Below are 20094 nucleotides of genomic sequence, written 5' to 3'. Positions count from 1 at the left end.
AGATGGATGGATGACCTACATCCACATGCATGGTTGGATGGATCACTGTTGAAGACGTGAGCTGTCCCGCTTGTATTTTGTTCACATTTCCTTGGCTGTGGACGCTCACAGTGGAGTAGGGTTTACACTCTAATCTTTGACCCTGCGTGACCTTTCCCTCCTGCTGTTTCTTCCCTCTCAAGTTTCCCTCCAACTGGCCACGGCTCTTTCTGAGGCCGTCCACCCATCGCGGCAGCCCGAGGGCTCGCGGCGCTCCGCTCTCTACAGGACAGAAGACAGGCCGGGCGACCGAGAAAACACAAACACGCATGGACGCATCCGCTCGCGCCTCCCCAGGATGGACACACTTATGTCTGCAAACAAGGACACAAAGCACGGCGAGCGGCGTCCTGCTATCAGCACCGGCACCGCTGCATCTGAGCAGCCACGACTTCCAAAGACAGTCCACTGTGCTCGGCCGCAGCTCGCTCGTCACTCAGCTCGACACACGCGGCTATTTCCAGCTTCCAGAGTGGACTCAGCAAGTTCTGTCGGGGTCGCGGGGAGTGAGAGGGGGATTTTTTACCGGGTGGAAAAAAAAAAAAAAGAAGAAGAAGAGCGCAGCCTTCAGCCGGGACGGACATGGCACATAATCGCCCTTGACACGGGAATCCATCAGAACTTACTGAGAGGTTTGAGGATGCTGTTGCTGGCCTCATCGTTGTTTTCCGTGTCTGACTTGTCAGAGGCGTTCTCCGTCAGCTTCTCCTTTTTGTCCTTGTGGCTCGCTCGGCGGCGGTGGCGCCGCCGTCGCCGGTAGCTCTTGGGCACATGCACACCAATGTAAATGGTGTGGTGACCTGCAGATGTTACAATAAAAAAAAGAAAAATTAGATTAACACTGATGGGAAAGCTCCTGATATAAATAAGATTGAACATTTCATCACTAGAATGTCAGTTAAAGGTGCTGTAGGCAGGATTCCGCATCTCCGCCATCTTGCTTAGGGTTACCTAAGCAAGATGGCGACTTGACCCATCTAAGATGGCGATTTGAAACCCAGCACAGCCAATCCTGTCCTGTTTTCTCTGACATCACGCCCTTACGCAAGTTAAGCTCCTCCCACAAGAACGTGCAACGGACGCCCCTCGACCAAACACGGTTAGAGCCTCAGGGGCTCTTCTGATTGGTCAAAGATACCTGGAGCTGTCGAGATTCCTTTTCAGCTCAGAACAGAGACAGATGGAAACGCTGCGCCCTCGCGGTAGTGCAGTTATGCTACACTCCTAAAGGATTATCAATGGATACTCTAACATTTAATCCAAAGGAAACTCAGAAAAATTAGCATTGACTAGCAAAATCCTGCCTACAGCACCTTTAATTTAACAACTAGCAAGTCAAGTTTCAAGCCAAGGCTTTTATTTATTTGTTTTTTAATGAAGTCGCACACGCATACGTACAGAGAACAACGCAACAAATACCAACAACAGGGAAACACAGACATTTGTATTGATGGATGACCACGGCGGATTATTATTCCAGTGACTGTCGGCTCTAACACAACCCAGTTCCAGGAGAGTCATGCTGTCGTTATTATTGTCCATCTACTGGAGCAGTGCAGAACTATTAACTGCGGCCATGAAGCACAGACACTCCGTCTACACGAAGACGGAGTCCGAGCGTTTTAAAAAAGTTGTGGTTTCCTCCTGTGTATGTAACGACCGCTTCCAAATGTTTTAAAAAAGTTCCACCTTGGAAGCTGTTCTAAAAACTTATGTTATCAGAGGATGAAAGGTTTTTTTTTTTTTGGTTTTGCTAAAAACGTTTAATTTTTTTTTTTCACATTTTCATTGAGTCAGCTGTTTTAGAATAAGAGACATTTAATAGTGAAGAAAACTTGAAATGTTCACAAATGGAATTAACAAAATAAGACTCAGGACTTAATGACTTGTGTCATTTCTGGTCGGCTCTTGGTTTTTTAAAGAAATAGAATGAGCTACAAACTAAACGTTCTGGTGGATTATGATGATACATTATGAATGGATTAAACCGAGAGGCCAGACTGTCCCTGCAGTACATGGCAACACCGTGTTGAACCAACCCTCAAATCAGTTCAACAGGGAACATTTTCACATGGCCCACAACAGATCCAGGTGGCAATACACTGTCAAAACAAATATTTGAACAGAATAAGAAGTTGCACATAGCTGTGAAAACGCCATCTTTTTTTCGAGGTGACTGTTGAACATGTTGTCACAATGCCAGCTGTACAGTACAGGCAGTTTTACAAAAAGTCTGCAGGTTTGAATAATGAGCACAACAGACCTGAGTCCATTATTATCAAGATCTCTAAACTGTTATTTAAGAAAAGCCACACGCACGCATGAAACAATGCACTATAAATGTTAACAATGGGAGAACACGACCCAGCTGGATTATTATTACAGTGACTCAACTCTACACTGCCAAGTCCAGGAGAATCTGGACTGGGGTCATGACACTCCAGGCAAACGTTGCTGTTGTTGTCTATCTAGTCGAGCATGCGCAGGAGAACTATCTGCTAAGGCCGTGGTGCACATCCACAGCACGAAACGTTTCAGGGGAGTTTTGTTTTCCCCGTTTCTCAAAAAGCAGCTTTTTCAGTGGATCTGAGCATCGTCGTCATGTAAACAGACACCAAACACAGCGAAAGTTTCCCCTTTCACTACAATACATTGTCACATAAACAGGGCCTCGGTTTCCAATCCTCCAGACCTGTAAAGTGTTTCATAAACCTAAAAACAACAAAAAATAAACTTCTGAAATTGAGAACAAATCCTGTTCTTTGTCGAGCTCAAGGTTTAGTATTTTCTTACATTCGGATATATAATCTAAAGGTTATCAAGGTTGCTAAATTACTTGCTATTTCGGTTTTCATTCATTTCCATGGGAGGTCTGCTGGGAACTGCATCCTGCTGTGATTGAATGGAGCGTTGAGCTCCTGCACAGAATGGTGATGATATGGAGCTGGATGGGTTTGTGGAGGAAGTTCTCAGACTGGAGCCATCACAGCAAATTATACTGAATTTGGCAAAGCTTCAGAAAAAATAAACATTCGAGGGATTCAGAAAAGGGAAACTGCATGCAAAGTATGTTTTAATGAAGTCTCCAAATTCAATTTTTAAGTCATTTTGCACCTTCTTTTCAAATGAGCTACAAAAAACAATCACGAACCGACGATTTCAGATATCATGAATCACATCTTATTAGCATAACACGTGCCTGATATTCCATATCCATGAAGGCAGAAGCACTGAATAGATAGTGTGTGTTATTTTGCACCTCTCATGAGCTGAAATGTTTCTACATGTATGAGCACAGACAGGATATGACTCGGTTGTACCTGCTTCACTGTCTGAGTGTCTGAGAAGTCGACTTAAAACCTTTGACCCCCAAAGCAAGAGAAGCCAAAGAAAAAGACACAATTTAGCAGAAACATCAAGAGTGCTTGTGACAACAAAAGGCTCTGTGCATCTGTGCGATCGGTGTCAGACTGGAGCAGGTCGGACAAAGCTGAGCCAAGCACAGCACATGACCCCAGCGCCAAGCGGCTGAACCCTGCACACAACCAACAATGATCCCTCTTCAAGTACAACAGCTTTCATTATTCACCAGCAACACAATGGCTTCAGTTTGTTTTCTTTTTTTTACTTGAGGCTCTTCAAAATTCACCAACAGGACACCATGCTCATCTAATGCACCAAAGGCATAAAAATAAATAAAGTCAAACACAAGTCCAGGCGGTGAATTACAAAACTCAAGTCCACCATTGTTATTGTCTATAGTACACTGTTCTTTGCACGTGTGTGTGTGTGTGTGTGTGTGTGTGTGTGTGGTGGGACAAAAATCACCAACAGCTCCCAGGAGTGGTCTAAAATGTGAACTACATCATTTTCAACATTTCTTCCACATTAACGGGCATGTTTTTCAGAATGTTGTCGTGTAAACACAAAACTTTTCTGAAATGAAAACAAAAACTGCATCTTCACTTGAAATTTGTCACATAAACAGGATCTTAAAGTAGAGTAAAAAGTCAAGATGGGCAAGAGTGTAAAATTGTACACATAATGTCCAAACCTTTATGACACTGGATCTTCTCAGTGTTTCTCTCAATGACTGATTTTCGATCGTTTTGAAACACCTTTGTTCAAGTTACAGCAGACATTATATCGGTAGCAATCATTACTGTTGACGAAAAATAACTTTCTACCAAAACCATAAAGAAGCAAATCAAAACATTCTGGTTCAGTTATTTAAAATGTTGTAACTAGAAACAGATTAATGGCTTGAGACTGGCCCGGCATCGATCACATCAAACCTGCTGCACAGATGAAGCTTTAAACTAGGATGTCAGAACATGAAAACACAAGATCAAAGTTACACTGATAGATGGCGGATTTTAACAATTAGGTTGGTGTTGTTAACTCAAGACTGCAGGAGTAACTTGGTGCCCTGAAGAAATGCACTGTACATTGCTTTGTCTATGCCGACTACAGTTCAGTTCTGAAAACCGCATATAGTTTACATTTTACCACGTATTCTCTCTCACATTTAATTAAGGAGTATATCTGAACTGGTTTTTATTTAAGGAATGATTTCAGATGGCCAAGTTGTATTTCTGACCTCAACATAACTCAGTGCTATTCCTCTTACTGGGAACCCAGCTTCAGTTGCTGCTTTCTGGCTTCATTTAAAGTCCTGGAAAACCATCTGAAGCAAGGACGCCGAGTGTGTTGGAAACCTCAGGCAGTGGATCCACATCAAGACATTTAAAGATTAGGTAGAGTAATAACATTTCCAACTTTAAGTGTTTGATTCACAACCAAGTCTTAAATTCAAAGTATGACAATAAGCTTTGTAATTAAATCTCACCCAAATAAAATCAAACGCCTGTGGCTTTGACCACAAAGGCTCCCAATTATCTGGCTTTCTTGTGAATGACTGCTTGTTTAGTGCAGAACTCTGATTTCTCAGACAGATACAGCATGACTGAGACCCAATGAAGCAGATGGCCAGATGGTGACAATAAAAGAAAACAGACAGTTAGAAAGTGCTAATAAAGGTCGGAGTCCTGTTAGAGCCGACAGATGAGCAGTAAAAAGCGAGAGAAGACAATAGAGGAGGTGAAAGAATGGGAGAAAAGTGAGGGAGGAAAAGGAATAAAAAGCAGTCGAGTCAAGGGGCTGGAAAGCAAGATTTGCACACTGCCACAGCAGCTTTGTGAAACAACTTCCTCTTCTTTTTTCGGAGGGAGGAAGAAGAACTTCTTTTGGAGCTGCCTGCGAGCACACACTGAATGAAATGAAATCTCTGTGTTTTCCTGGGAGGTTTGTTTAGTTCACAAGATTTCTGAGGAGAGGCAACGCCACCGCCAGTTTCCCCAGTAACCGCACTGCCAGGACCTGCCCAGACCAGCGGGGAGGACGGCAGCACGGCACTGCTGGCATACTAATGTCGGAGGGACTTTTAAAAAGATATCGCTGCGTTAGATTCATCAAAAGAAGAACTCCTGCTTCTTTTAAAACTCACTCCTGACTCACTAGGAGGAGAAAAACTTCCGACAAGCCATTCACATGTGAAAAAGAACCATGAAGATCGATTGTCCAAGCTATGATCACGACCCCATGTACAATGACTGAGGCCCCCTAGTGGCCACAGTCAGCAAAACAAGAGATTATGAGTGCATTCGTGAGTGCATTTCAGTTTGCTGCACACTCACACACCAACAGCTCCCACCCGCTGGGCGGAGCCAACAATCCAACCATCAATCAAAAGAAGGAAGACAACCTGCTGTACCACAACTGTATAAAAACGGCCCCAAAGGTAGAACTTTTTGAAAAATGCTCCAAATCTGTCGTCATGCAAACGCAGCTTTCTGAAAATGCTCCGGCTCCGCCCCATGCAGACGGCGGAGACGCTGCGCATTCACACCACTGCAGCAGCAGCATTTAGCTGTTTGCACGCATGTGTGTGGTTTCATCACAAAAACAACCAACAGCGCCAACTTGTGGCCTGGCATGACAACGACACAGTTTTCAGCAGTTCTACCTTATCACGTGAACAGACGTCATTTTCAAAATGTCAAATTGTAGGTATTCACTGATGTACTTTAAATAAATAAAAACCATTTTCCTAAAAAAAATTAACACCTATTTAAAAAAATGAATCACATTTTAATAATTTTGTAAATTATTGCTTGTGATGAGTATTTGACATTTTTTTTAAAATAAATAAACCTAAAAACACTCAAGTTTCCAAGCATTTAACAAGAACTTTTGACATTTTAATAATCAGCCTATTTGAAACACTCAAAGATAGTTTGAGACGTTTGTGTTTTTAGCAGCAGTTGGAATTACTCTTAAAGCCGGATGCAGGACGATGTCTGAACAGCTTTTCCCGTCGGTACTGCAGGGTTTCCTCTCCTAGTCTTTGTTGTCCCGTAGGTCTTGGAGGGGATTAGTGAGGTAAACACAGCATCACATGCTCCGCGTTCTACATCTTTCCTGTGCCAGCTCGCTAAACAGATGAACATTCAGGAAGTGCTTGAACTTGGCTAAGCAATGCCTTCCTGTTTCTCTCAATGACTCCTCCTGCTTTAGAAAACAAATTATCTGGGATTTTAATAAAGTCACCACAAAACAATTAGGGTTTTTTTTGGTGCGATAGTTTCGAGACAAATTACTTTTGCTGAACTTCTAAGAGAATTTTTGAGAAACCTGAAACCTCGACAAATGCGTCATATCAGATGGAAAAACCAACCTTGTTTTAGTCCCATGGAGATAAGTTAGAGCAGACCTGGACAAGTGAACTTACCCTCCACCTCCTCCTCATCACAAATGTGTTTGAGCAGGGATGCCCCCCGGTCCAGGACCGCCTCGTCCTCCATCCTGTAGTAGTAGAAAAGGAAGAAAGACTGTTCACACTTCTCCTCCAGCGACAGCGTGGAGCCATAGCGCCTTGGCTCGTTCACCTGCAGCAGGTTTGGACTGGGGCTCAGTCTGGTGCTGCTGGTGGCGCTCATCTCCACCCGCTAAAGACTCATTGACGGGCAATCTGAGCGACCACCTCCAGCGACTCAGACGGCACCCCTTAGAAAAAAAAAACAAGGTCTGACTCCTGAATGAGAGGAGCCGTGAGGACGTGCGTCGTCCTTGAGGAGGGCAAAGTGCGCAGTCGGTAGTGACGGTGTAATGGATTTAACGTGGCGGAGGGGGTGAGGGAGAGGACAGGAAGTCTGCTAATTGAGTATGATGGCCGGAGCGAGTGAGGAAGGTAAAGTCTCGCAAACTGTCCGACTGACTGAGGCTTGAACCCACAGAGAACCTGGACCGGGTTCTGTCAACTTCTCACTTTTACTGACACCGAATCAACCACAGCGCAGAGCGGGGGAAACAAAACAGAAAAAGAAAAATGTAATCATTGTCTAATCAGTCGCACACGCCCACACACTCATGACAAAGCCTCTCCATCTGTCTGGTAATGCCTGCCAGCCCCTCTCTCCACCACCACCACCACCACCACCACCCGCCCACCTAAGGAACAAGTGGGCCATCACATGTCTGTCTACTCATCCGCCCTTACAGGATTACACCGGCTTTACTGAAGTGACAACACACACAAACACCCACACACACACACACACACACACACACACACACACACACACACACACACACACACACACACACACACACACACACACACACTCAGCCACTCTCCAAGAAGTCTCCACACACATTTCCCCGACAAACTCTGACATAACAAATGAGGTTGTGCAATATATTGCAAAATCATCGTAATTGCTATAAAAACACACAGAATGTTCACATCGCAAATGACTGACTGAACCGCAATGAATGATGCTTCCCCACAATGCATTCATGCTCTGCAAATTCCAAAAGAAAGAATCAGAAATCTCAAATGATAATGTGATTATTCACTTGTGACTGGTGCTATACTGACACCCAACAATACTGAAGAGGATTCAAGAACGTTAAAAACAAAGTTCTGACACTCAAAGTCCATCTCTGATACGTTGGAATTGCTGATGTTTCAGTACAAATATTTAGAATATGCTCAAAATGTATGCAAAAGACCAAATTGTGTGATATATTTATCAAGATACTGTCATGTTATTTTACTGGTATAGCCCACTGTGACCACGTGGTGGGCTGTCTGTGGCCTTTCAGCTAACTCTAAGTATTTAGTTTGCTTTTGAGCACTGCAAAACAAACACATCAAAAGTCAACATTTCATTAAAAACATTTTCATCATGCCCAAGATCAAGACAAAATATCTGACTGGAAAGGAAACCTACCATGTTGGCGACCATGCGGAATGTTAAACACAGATCATATACACAATACTTTGGAAATGTGATTATCTGTCCAGAAGTTTTGGAAAACTACACGTAACTCTGGAATAGACACTGGAGTGTGACATCCCTCTGAGCTATATCGTACTCTGTGTAACGTCACACATGAAAACCTACATGCAGTTGTTAAGTACCTGGTTAAAATACTATTATTAGCCAGCGAAAAGGCTGTAACAAGGAAATGAGGCAAAACAGACCCCCCACCTAGAACAATGGGTCGAGATAATAGAAGAAATCTATATAATGGAAAAACTGACACATCTCTTCAGGTCACAAAAAACACAGCGAGAAGACAAGTGCCTGAAATGGAGGTTTTCTAAGACCTCCAACAGTGACACACAATTGAATGCAAAATTGACAAAGAGGGCGAAGCTGTGAGAATGGATGGAAAAAAAATGTAGCTCCCAGCAGGACGTTACTTCCTTTCTGCCCTCTCTTTTTTCTTTTCTATTTGTAGGCCATGCACATTTAAATAATAAAGGAACAATAGAAATTAAAAGCGATAAAGAAAATCCCATATGACGAGTTTAATTAATATAAAGCTTTTCAATTTTAAACCGACAAAATATTTTTAATTAAAACCAATAAACTTGTGTCCTTAATTTTAAGTAAAGATCCAGTACAAAATATTTCTCTGCATCAACTCAAATGTTGAAAGGAGGCGAGTCTCCCCTGTTCATGAAACACACAACGTTCAAGGAACTTAAAGATTTTAGTGAAAATGACTCTGGTTGTGAATGCTGATATAAATATAAGTCTGTGGAAATAATCAATATATTTCTCATAATTCTGAAAAGTCTTCTGATTTCCACCCCATTTCCACAACACACAGAAGAAAATGGTTTAATTCTGTGTCATGTTTTCTTTCATATCCACTGTCTGTGAAGGACAACTTCTGTGCCACATTTAATCACTTGTGCAGAGTTGAGTTTTTCCTGAGACGTTGTGCTGATTTGGCTTCAGCTTGAAGTCTCCTTGTTTTGGGGATTTGAAAGTGTTGTGTTGTGAGGAGGCTGACCTCCTGCAGGTCTCTCCTGCTCACAGCAGCTTCCTCCAATGCCACCTATGGAACAACCACGGACATGACACTCAGCCTGAGCAGCCAGCAGAGGCACAGCGCAGCGACCAGCAGCAAGGATTTCACGAGCAAATCAGCAGTTCTTAACAGCCAGAGAGACAAATGTCAGAACTGTCTCTGTTGCAATGCTTTGTCTAAATAAAGTTCACATTTTCCTCAAATCAAAGCTGAGTAGCTGCTGCTTTACAACTGAACCTGCTTCACAACACTCACCACCTTAATGAGGTTTTGCAAATGTAATCATCTGCATTGCATTCAAGTCCTCTCGTTTCCTCAGAAGCAGAAATAACGACAGAAATTTAAACTAAAAGTAAAGAAAGAAAAGGTGAAGCTGAAATGCAGTGTTGAAATAAACTGACTTCATCTGAAATAGTTTGTCACGACATGTTTGCTTTAACATTTACAGCTTAGAAATGTTTTACTTGGAAAAGTGAGGTTCAGGGACTTTAAGAACCAACAATGGAATCATTCTGGCCTTTTCCAATGTAATGAAGCAAATAACACAATAAAACATTTGATCTATTATAGTAATAACATTGGTCACTAAATTAATCAGCTACTGCATGCCTGAAGTAACACAAAAGAAAATTCTTTGAAAAGGCAACAACAGCAGTTGACAAGATAATAATACGTACATAAACAGGACTGCATCTACTACAAGTTGTGTGCAGTTTGCATCATAAAAATGGACATAGTGGACGGGATAGTCATCATTTCCATTCATTCATTCATTTCAGGATACATGCTGCCTGCAATACTCAACCATGGTTGTAAAAATCTGTTTGCTATTTTGCAGCTGTTCGCCCCCAGGGGCGCTGAAGGGGCCCTCCACCAGACTGGTGAGAGAAAAAAAACAAAGTCGGCAAGTGTCTCTCTTACTGCTGTAAGAAAAAAAAAAAAAAAAAGAGGGGGAAAAAAAATCAAAACATTTCTGAAATAGATATCAGCACGTCTGCCCAACTGCTGACGGCTGTATTGCAAAGCTCAAGGAAATCCGCAGAGATGAGTGTGTGGAACAGAGGAAATGCTCAAAACAGAGAAAGGTATGGCAAGAAGGTACAACGCTTTGACAGAGTTCACCCAGGGGAGAGACCAGAGATGAAAACACCACCGTGATGAGATGGCAGAAGAACAAGTGATCCAGGATCACAAAATGCATTTCAAAGTGGAGTTTTATTGGTATAACACAGACATTCCCCAGCAACAGTCCAAAAACCGCCTCGCATATTTTCATCAAATGGCAAGACTTTGCCTTTTTTTTTTAATACTGTTGTTTCTATAGCTGTCTGTGTTGCGGACTGTGACTGCTTGGTTACTGTATTAAGGACAGGACACACATGTTGCCTGGACTCTTGTTTGTTGTCCTGTCTCAGTTGATCATGTGTGACTTGATTATGCAGGACTGTGTGGTATCCATCATCTACAAATGTCTCGGACCCTCTGTCCTTCATTACCCTGTGGTTTACGTTAGCTTTACTTTTTAACCATAATCGGACCGAGGCTTGAGCGAATTATTGGCAATGTCCACGGCGCTGACTGTGGTGCTGAAATAGCCTATCGGCAGGTGTGGTGATGGGTTATCTGCAGGTTTCTGTTTCACAATATGCCACGGTGCTGAAACAGCACAAATTCTGCTGCACAACTCATGGTAAGCCACACTCTGTGCATATCTGTCTCTAACATTATTAATGCTACTGCTGCAGTGTCCAACGTTGGATTTACTTAGTTAATACTTAAAGTACCCTCTTCTGCAAAGTGACACTGGATTTTTTATACAATATTGTCTAGTCATGAAATTACTGCCTGCATTATGCCCAGAATGGCAAAAATTACAACAATATTGTCTGATTTAAAAAATACACTGAGGATTTTTTGGTTTAATTAGTAAAAACAAATGAATCCATGCAAACAGGTGAGTTGCAGCCATAACATTCAATTCATTCATAACACAATATGTATAAAATGTATGTTTCCAATGCATTGAGCTCTCGTTTTCTGCATCCAGCATAGTCGGTCAATCAGATGAAGCCACAGTGCAACAGCAGAGGTTATCTCAATGTTTCAACATTATTTCATACCTTTGAGGCAACAGGTCGGAGGTCAGAAGCATAAAAACACAAGAGTGCTGTTAACTGGAAATATCAAAGCTAAAAAAAAAAAAGTTGTCTCTTGTAAGTGGTGTCAATGACTGAGTAAAGTTCTCATTTTAAGTCATTTCAACGTTGTAGGTAATCCTAGATTTCACTTTAATGATACCCCTGTGTGAATCAAATGCTAATCTACACAATACGTGAACATGCACACGTCATGTTTTTGTTTTAAACCGCTCAAGCCGATTGCAATTCTGTTGAATATCTTACTGAAGAAGCAGATGCAACCAAGTGGACATGTCCAACCAAATATTTGTATCAAAATTCACAATCTTTACAAAGAGAAAGATTTGGACCCAAGGTTACAAAGATGAATCAATAAATACTCTTAAGGAACTCTCTGGATGTGCCCCAAGAAACATCAGCAGAGAAGCTTTTTTCCCCCTCTATCTTTCAGAGAATAAATCTACTGCATTTCATTCACGTGTACAACATAACTTCACACCCACATAGCAGCAACAAAGTCATGATTGCATTCTGGCTGAATGATACCAGGTGAAAACGCGATAAACACTTATGCAGATGATATTCATCTATCTGTGCCTTCAGAGCTGTACTTCCAAAACAGCAGTGCTCTTTCTTTTTGGACTCAAATTCATTCGGATTCAACTGTGCCACGTTCGAATTACTGAAATATGAAGGTAAAGGTTGGATCAATAAGCAAAGCAGTGACTTTTCAGGACTAATCGACTCAGTTGAAATGAATATTTGTAGAACAAGTGTAGAAAAAAGTCTAATGTCATCTGTCTTTCTACTGCATTCAGCAGTTTCTAGTTTTACAACTGCAAACCAAAACAGAGTGAGATGATCATCAAGCCACAGAAAGAAAGACAGTTTTACTTACTTCAGTGTGTTGTGGACTTGTCACTGCAGTCTCTGATCTATAATTAAGTAAAAATGAGGGGGAAGTGACACCAGCTAACAAAGTAGAACATGGATTCTTACATACTTCAGTGCAAAGTTCAGAATTTGACCTTGCCTTTCAATCATTCTCTGTATATTCTTTCAAATTTTCTCATAGTCTTAAAATAGTCTCTTCATTTAGCAGTCAACAGTATTCTGCTGCTGTTCTCTGAGATCATTACAGTGACTTTAAGAGGATGTTTTACAGCATTTGTCTGGCTACAGAGCTAAACAAGTAAACGGCAATTCAAACAATTGAACATTTAGCAGCTAAAATAAACTAAATATCGGATTTTCATTCAATGTACAGTTTGCTCAAGAGCTAAACCTTGGAATAAACTCACCGTGTGTGGTCCAAGCCATCAAGACATGACACTGACACTCTGCAACGAGTGCAAAGTAACAGACTCAAAGCTGCTATCTGCAAGTCACTCAGCAGATATCTTATCAGTGCTTCTCTTTTTTCCAGCAGTAACTACAGTATTCTGTATGTAGAATACAATCCAGTCGGAGAGGACAGCGGGAGTGTCCTCTGTGACCAAAAACTGTCGATTCGCATGTCAGAACCCGGCAAACGTGACGCAGCCTGAAGGCATGCGGACAACGTTACAGTATAAAGCGTCCGAAGCAGCCACAGCATGACTCATCGCCATCGTCAATAACCCTGCATTCAGTCTTCACACAATCGAGTTTGTGAAGGTAATTTCCCCTCGTAAGGCCAAGGCGAAATGTCACACAGCATCAGATTTCTTTGGAAGTCAAAGCATTTGTCCGCACAATCAGAGGATGTCTTCGGTGTTTGTGAACTGATAGTCTGCTGGGGTTTTGGGTCTGATTGTAGCTTTCAGCAAGACAAAAACCTACAACAATAGTCCTGAGACAATACTGGGTGAAGGCTTTGAATCAGCTTTCACTTTTTCTGTGTGTTCTGGAACTCGTCAGCACTTGACTGGAGGTCATCGGTCCCACTGGGGACGACAAACAGCTTCACAGGACTCAGAGGGTCGGATGTGTTGAAGGGCTTTTTGTTTCCCTGTATGAGCAGGTTGTTTTATACTGTAAACATAAAGAATCCTATAAATCCAGACAGTTTGAATCGAATTTACTTTCAAAAGATGGACAGATCCACACACAGTATCCAGTGTTTCTTGAAATGACTGTAACAACTGATGACTCAGCACTTTCTAAAAGGTGCGAAATCAATCTGTATTCCACCAATGAGCGTCACTGATTAGATCTGCAAGTGTTCGTCTTAGGCTATAGATTATCAAACCACCTCATAAAACAAGTGAAATTATTGGGGAATTGTCAAATTGTTATAATCTTTTTCACAATAAAAGCCCATAGGTGAGAGCTATAAAAAGCAACCCATCTCTCATATTTACTCTTGACATTTACAACACATTAAGTCATAAAAAGGTGATCGTTACTGAAATTGTTCAGTTCCACTCAATGTATTGCTAGGAAATTAAAAAAAAAGCAGCTGGGAACAGCTAATCCCTCCTGACCCCCCGTGTCGGCTCCTCGGAGCTCTCGGAGGGCCTCTCCCCACACTGTTCTTGGAACCTCTGCCTTCAGCCCACCTCCCTTCACTGCCAACATGTGGATGTTTAAACTTTAACCTGCTCTCACTGAGAACAACCTTTAGGGGCTTTGTCTATGTGGTCGGCTTGAAGAACAGAAATGTGTATGTTTGACCAGTTGAGCAGCCGTTGTTATGATAATGGTTTACTTTTTATATGAGCCTGAAGAGGGGGAATCGCTGTCTGCATCCCTCCCACGTCCACCAAGTACTGACAGGATGCCTTCTGCAAAAACTCCACTTCATCTCTGGATTAATTATTAATTGATTCAACCTGTGTAAAGTAGGTCTGCACAGACTGGTTCAGCCAAAACTGAAAATAATTTATCAAGTCGCAATAACTTCAGCTAAATCCCTTTTTTTTCTGTTTGCCATTATCATTCATGGTGGTTGAACTATTTTGCAAATTAACTCAGTCTGACTTGAATGAAACAGTCCACTCTGGTGGAGAACAGTATCGAAATGAGTAAGTACTCATTTCTAACATTTCATAAGTGCACTTGTATCAGTAAGAGTTGAAATACATGTAGTGAGGCACATTATTAAATACTGTAAATCCTCTTTACACACAACATACAGATGAGTTGAAGCCTCTACAAACAAATGAAGGAAACAGATTGAGCTGTGTACCTTTTGACTTAGGTTTGACTGTTGAGTAGCATTTATAGAATCAATACAATACAAATACTTTATTAATCCCAGAGGAAAATTCTGGAATCACTGAAGAAATACCAGTTTACTGCACTAAAGGAAGGGGAAGGACACTGGAGCTCAACAGATTAGGTGAGGATAATTAAAATGTATGTCACTAAATTGTTTTACTCATTTTGAATGTTTTGTTTTGTTCCGTTAGGCTGAGTTGAATCATATCCACAAATTATACTTAACATAAATATGATCAATAGGAATTAAGAAACTTTCCTAATGCTGAAAAAACGCATTAAATTTTTTGAAGTTTAAACATTTTAAGTCAAATTAGACGTTTGGTTTTCTGTATCAGACTTGTTCTGGTGATGTCAGGTGTTCCACGGAGCTCCTGCCCTGGATGTTTCAGAGCTCTCCTTGCCTGCTGTAACACACCTGATATAAACGAGAGGCTTCGTAGTGGCAGAGACATGGAAACCAGCAGGACCAGGACTGGACGCCACTGACGTCCAGAACTGTTCCGCTGAACGCGGTCACTTACTTTTTCGTGCCACTCATGTCTTCAGGTTGCGTGCGTTAAATCTCCTTAGTGAAGGCGCTGAGGAGAGCGGATCACCGGAGCGGCTGCTGATGTTTGACCTGATAAAGACACACATGGAGAGGTCTGGATTCACATGAGGCTTTCGCAACACCATGCGAACGACTTGGAAGAAGCGTAACACCACATCAAGTAAATAGCAGTACCATGCCTTTGGAAACCCCACTGCCATCACCAAACAAAGGAATTTCTGACATTAATAATGCAGAGGAAAAAGTTGCAAAGTGTCAGTGAAACGAATGTATGATAGTTGGACGTATTTAAAAGGGTATGCGTGTGTTTTGAGTTTAGAAAACCAACTTTTAGTGTGGCCCTGCATAGAGCGCCTCAGCTGCGTATTTACGCACAACTCGCACTTGAAACACAGATTTTTAAGTAATGCAGACATGCAAATGAACAGAATCAGGTAGGTATTTGAATGACATTCCATCCCAGAGTCAGAGTTGTCGTTGATTTACGACCCAGACGCGTCTTCCATGTGCACCATCAGTGCACAGAGGAGGCGAAACAATGAAGAGAACTGCGACCCGTTTCCAGGGTGCGCTCAGAGCGACTGACTTACCGCCGTGTTGGTGTTGCTCTGTGGGCTCTTTATGACTGGAGCGCCACCAAGGTGAAGAAGTCCACTCGAGTTGCTCGCGTGCGTTTGTATGTGGCACCGTGTGGCGGCTGCGCACTGCCGCGCTCCGCCGCCTCCAACCAGCGCTGGACCATCCTTCTGTCAACGCCACTCCTCCAGAGGGGAGGCCAAACTGCCCCACCCACCACACTGCCCCGCCACCTCCATCATCTTCACCATCTCTCTGCCTTTTCTTCTTCCTTCGCCTCGTCATTTGAAGACGCCGCCGTGCGTAAAGATAAACAAGATCTGTGTGGAAAATTAAGCATCTATTATTTCTTTATTTGCTTATTGTTGTTGTTGTAATCAAACTATTGCCTCAATCATGGAAAACACTCATATGGAGGCCAAACTAAATAACTGAAGACAAATAATTTCGCTTGTGCTGTGATCTAAAACAACAACAAACAACAACAAAAAGAGTAAAACTAAAAAGGCTCTTTCAAAAATAGAGAAACTATTTGCTTTTTTTCCTGTAATATTCCTACATGATCTCTCTGGAATTCACTCCACAAACATTGCTGTTTCGCCCTGGGACTCTGGGTTGAGGACTGTTTACTCGGTCCTCGCGTTACAGCCTTCATTCGTGGGCGGACAGCGCCACCTGTTGGAGAAAACGTGACAGGATTAGCCGTGATGACCCTAACACTGACCGTTCATTGTATTTTCTCACATATGAATTATGGAGGTGTCTATCAAACTATTGTATATTTCTTTTATTTACAAAGAATGATTGCTAAAAGGTATTATATTAAAGCCTAATTGTTTGATCAAAAATGTGTACTTTTGCAACAGTAAGTCTGTTTTTTGTTGTTGTTGTTTTTTCTTGTTTCCGAGGCCCATCTCATAACTGTACCAGTCTTCTACAGTACACAGTGACAGAGCAGCGAACTAAGCAGAGGTAGGGTACACCCTGTTCATCGCATTACAACCACCACAGCCGCTCTCATTCACTCCCACAGGCAGCTCTGGTCACAAATTAACCTCTCCTGCACGTTTTCGGACTGTGGGACCTGGAGGAGAACATGCAAACTGCACACATACAGGTAGAAACCCACAGCTCAAAGACCATCCACTGGACTTCTTCCTGAAATAATGATAAATAAATAAATAAATATTTGGCTTTATTAACTGTTCAGGGCCTTCTTGAAGCTCCACTAAAATGCTTCATAAACAGCTTTCACCCCAGTCTGAGCCACTGTCTCTCTTCTCAGGTAGTTCAGTAGCTTCATTATTTATATTTACCAAATACAACACAGTTATCTTAAGGCACTTTTACAGAAAACAAAACTGAAACAATTCCACAAGTAATCTTTTCTGCATTTACCTGGCGAGGCTCAGAGAGCGTGTGTGGATGTGATGTTCTGGGGTTTTTTTTGACCACTGATTTATGAATGCAGATTTAGATCACCATAATATGATGATGATGATGATGATGATGATGATGATGATGATGATGATGATGATTATTATTATTATCATTATTATTATCATTATTATTATTATTATTATTTTTATTATTATTATGTGGATAGTGCAACAAATATTATTATTTTGGCCTTTCTTTACAAAAACTTCTGAACATATTTTTAATGGCAAATTCACTTCACACATAGTTCACATAGCAGCAACCCCCCTTCGTCTTGTAAATGGAAGCACAGCGACGACGATCGATCAGACTGTGTCGACATTTCCGCCAAAATTTCACAGAACTGCAAAGATAGAGAGGATGGATATTGATTTATTGATTCGATGGAAGGAAAAACAGATGTGTCAAATGAAAGCGATGAACTATTTCCTCTTGATTCTAGACAGTGTCGCTGTGGTTTACTTTCACAGACAAGGTCTCAGATCCCCTGTGACCTCTGACCTCTGGAGGCTGTGATTCCGATTTCCCGCACGTGTTTGGTAAACCTCTGTTCTTTCCGTGATCATACACGTATTTCTCTGTTCTGTACATTGCAATTTGTGTAAATGGTCAACTTGTGGCTCTCGGAGAACAGTTCATTCCAGCGGCAGCTTCTCGGTACAGGCTCATCGTCACATGTCGGGCTGTCCGCTCCGCATTTCTTCACCAGGGCTCTGCGGCCTTAGAACATGCCGACCTTGGTTGCTGTGTAACCTGCAGTTCCTTACGTGGCTCACATTTTGAATGTTTTCCCATGGACAAGCAAAAAAAAAACTAGAAAACAATGTTTAACTTCGACTTTAAACATTACTGGCGGAGGTGCTGCTGCTCTCTTCCGACTGCGTTTGCATGTGGTGAATGTGGTGAAAAAACAGTTTCAGTCCATCTAAAGGCTCACTTACTGTCTGGGCTCCTTTTTACATTCATTTCAAACTATTTCCTGAAAAAAAATACATGCTTTGAAAGAAAATCAAATGAAGTCTTTCTTGACTGAACATAAATCTTTTTTTTTTTAACTTAACATATTCAACTGATAACACTGTAATGGCAAAACTTGCCATTTAAAATCTGCATTGCACATAATTGGAAATATTTAGTATTTTTTAACTTGAACCTGTTGTTCACAGCAGCAAGGACTGTTTTTACAAAACAGGACAGTAAATAGAACATGAGCTCTAATATCTACTGTTGTTGCTTTGGCCTAATCTTATATTGTAAATGCCTGGCATGAGTGGAACAGTGCGGTGGGAACAGGGAAGCAGTGCTGGTACTTCATTAAAAGAAGCTTCTCAAACTTCATTTCAGGAGTCAAAAGAGGGAAAAAAACCAGCGGTCCTCACAATTCTTATCTCTTGCTGACACAATCTCAAAATAGTGACTGTATTTCCAACTGGAAAATGTGCATCTCTCGCCCGCCTCCATTGTTGTTTATATTTGTGTTGCTGGGTGCTCGGTATGTATTACACATGGGTCGTCCTCATCCTGAAAACAAGACTTGTCACATATGTGTCGTGTCTCCCTGAGATGCAAGAAAAATGTAAATATGTTTTTTTACTGAGGAAAATTACAAAAAGGTTACTTGCTACTGAGAAAAGTTCCAACAGATGAACTACGTGTGTCGACATTCTTCCATCTGCCATAAACCTTCATCCAGCTCTGGCTCCTCAGAGGTTGGACCTGATCCCAGCGGACATGGGGCAAAACAAAGGGTGCACCTTGTGTAGGTCACCAGGAGTTCATCAGACACACACACACACACACACACACACACACACACACACACACACACACACACACACACACACACACACACACACACACACACACACACACACACACACACACTCACATTTGTGAACGACTGCGGGAAACTTTGAGACACCAAATCAACTCGTGAGCATGTCTCTTTGACAGTGGGAGACATTTAGAGTACACAGGAAGAATGTGAAAACTCCTCAATCAACCCGTCCAGTATCCCTCCAAGACATGACGCGTTGGCGTTTCCATATTTTCCCCTCATGCATGGCCACTTCTACTGCTGGCCAAAGAAGGGAAGGTAGAAAACAGAATGCTGTCTCAGCAGCAGCTGCAGATCTGAGCTCACATTACATCTCAGGAACACAAAGCCGTACTTCTTCTAAATTCCCCTTTGAAAGTCAGCTCTGAGAGGAATTTGTGTTCTGAGCAGTTTCAAAGAAGCAGCAGGGACTGGTGGACGGTGTTGTTTTGATCCCGGTTGTCTTCCCACAGGACTTTTACTTTCTGCCAGTCTGTGTCTTTGAAGTGACGTTTTTCCATGAAATGTAAATCCACTTGGTCTGTTCATCTCAAACCACGCCGCGATGGCGAGAGCGGCTAAAACTTCTCTCAGAGACAAGAGAATATAATGTAAAAACATGTCACTGACCGTATCGATTGATGGCTCAAGCTGCAAAAAAACCCTCCATGTGAAGGCATAACTTGAATTGTACCAGCCGCAGGAATAAAAAAGAAAGAAAGAAGGGGTTACGTAATGACACAAGGTTCACAGGTGATCCTGGTACAGTACCCCCGGTTCAATTCCAGCCCCAGAGGTCCAACATCCAGTATTGCTACTGATGCTGCTGCAACACTTGAATTTCCCAGTCTGGGATTAATAAAGTATCTCTCTATCTATCCCTCTAAATTATGTTGACTACAAGTTCACCTGTGTGTCAGTGTCGACAATTTCATTTTATCATT

The 20094-nt window shown here is 42.0% G+C and overlaps 1 protein-coding gene across 2 annotated transcripts in view; it reads right to left on the bottom strand.

Moving 5' to 3' along the window:
* The window catches only part of LOC115397941 (electrogenic sodium bicarbonate cotransporter 1-like), a 61734-nt gene extending 45747 nt beyond the window's left edge, over positions 1-15987 (bottom strand). The window contains exons 1-4 of one of the 2 annotated variants that reach the window (XM_030104485.1): positions 15909-15987; positions 15290-15387; positions 6830-6903; positions 666-839 (exon numbers count right to left, since the gene is read on the bottom strand). In XM_030104485.1, the coding sequence (XP_029960345.1) occupies positions 666-839; positions 6830-6903; positions 15290-15306 (265 nt within the window). In that variant the 5' untranslated portion in view covers positions 15307-15387; positions 15909-15987. Of the gene's footprint in view, positions 1-665; positions 840-6829; positions 6918-15289; positions 15388-15908 lie in introns of those variants that run through there. The other variant, XM_030104486.1, reaches the window with a different exon arrangement.
* Between the last annotated feature and the right edge of the window lie 4107 nt (positions 15988-20094).

This window comes from Salarias fasciatus, chromosome 12 (genome assembly GCF_902148845.1).
Source record: "Salarias fasciatus chromosome 12, fSalaFa1.1, whole genome shotgun sequence".
In the NCBI taxonomy this organism is placed as follows: Eukaryota; Metazoa; Chordata; class Actinopteri; order Blenniiformes; family Blenniidae; genus Salarias; species Salarias fasciatus.
Note: the sequence above shows the minus strand (reverse complement) of the source record. Positions and strands in the feature narration are given on the sequence as shown.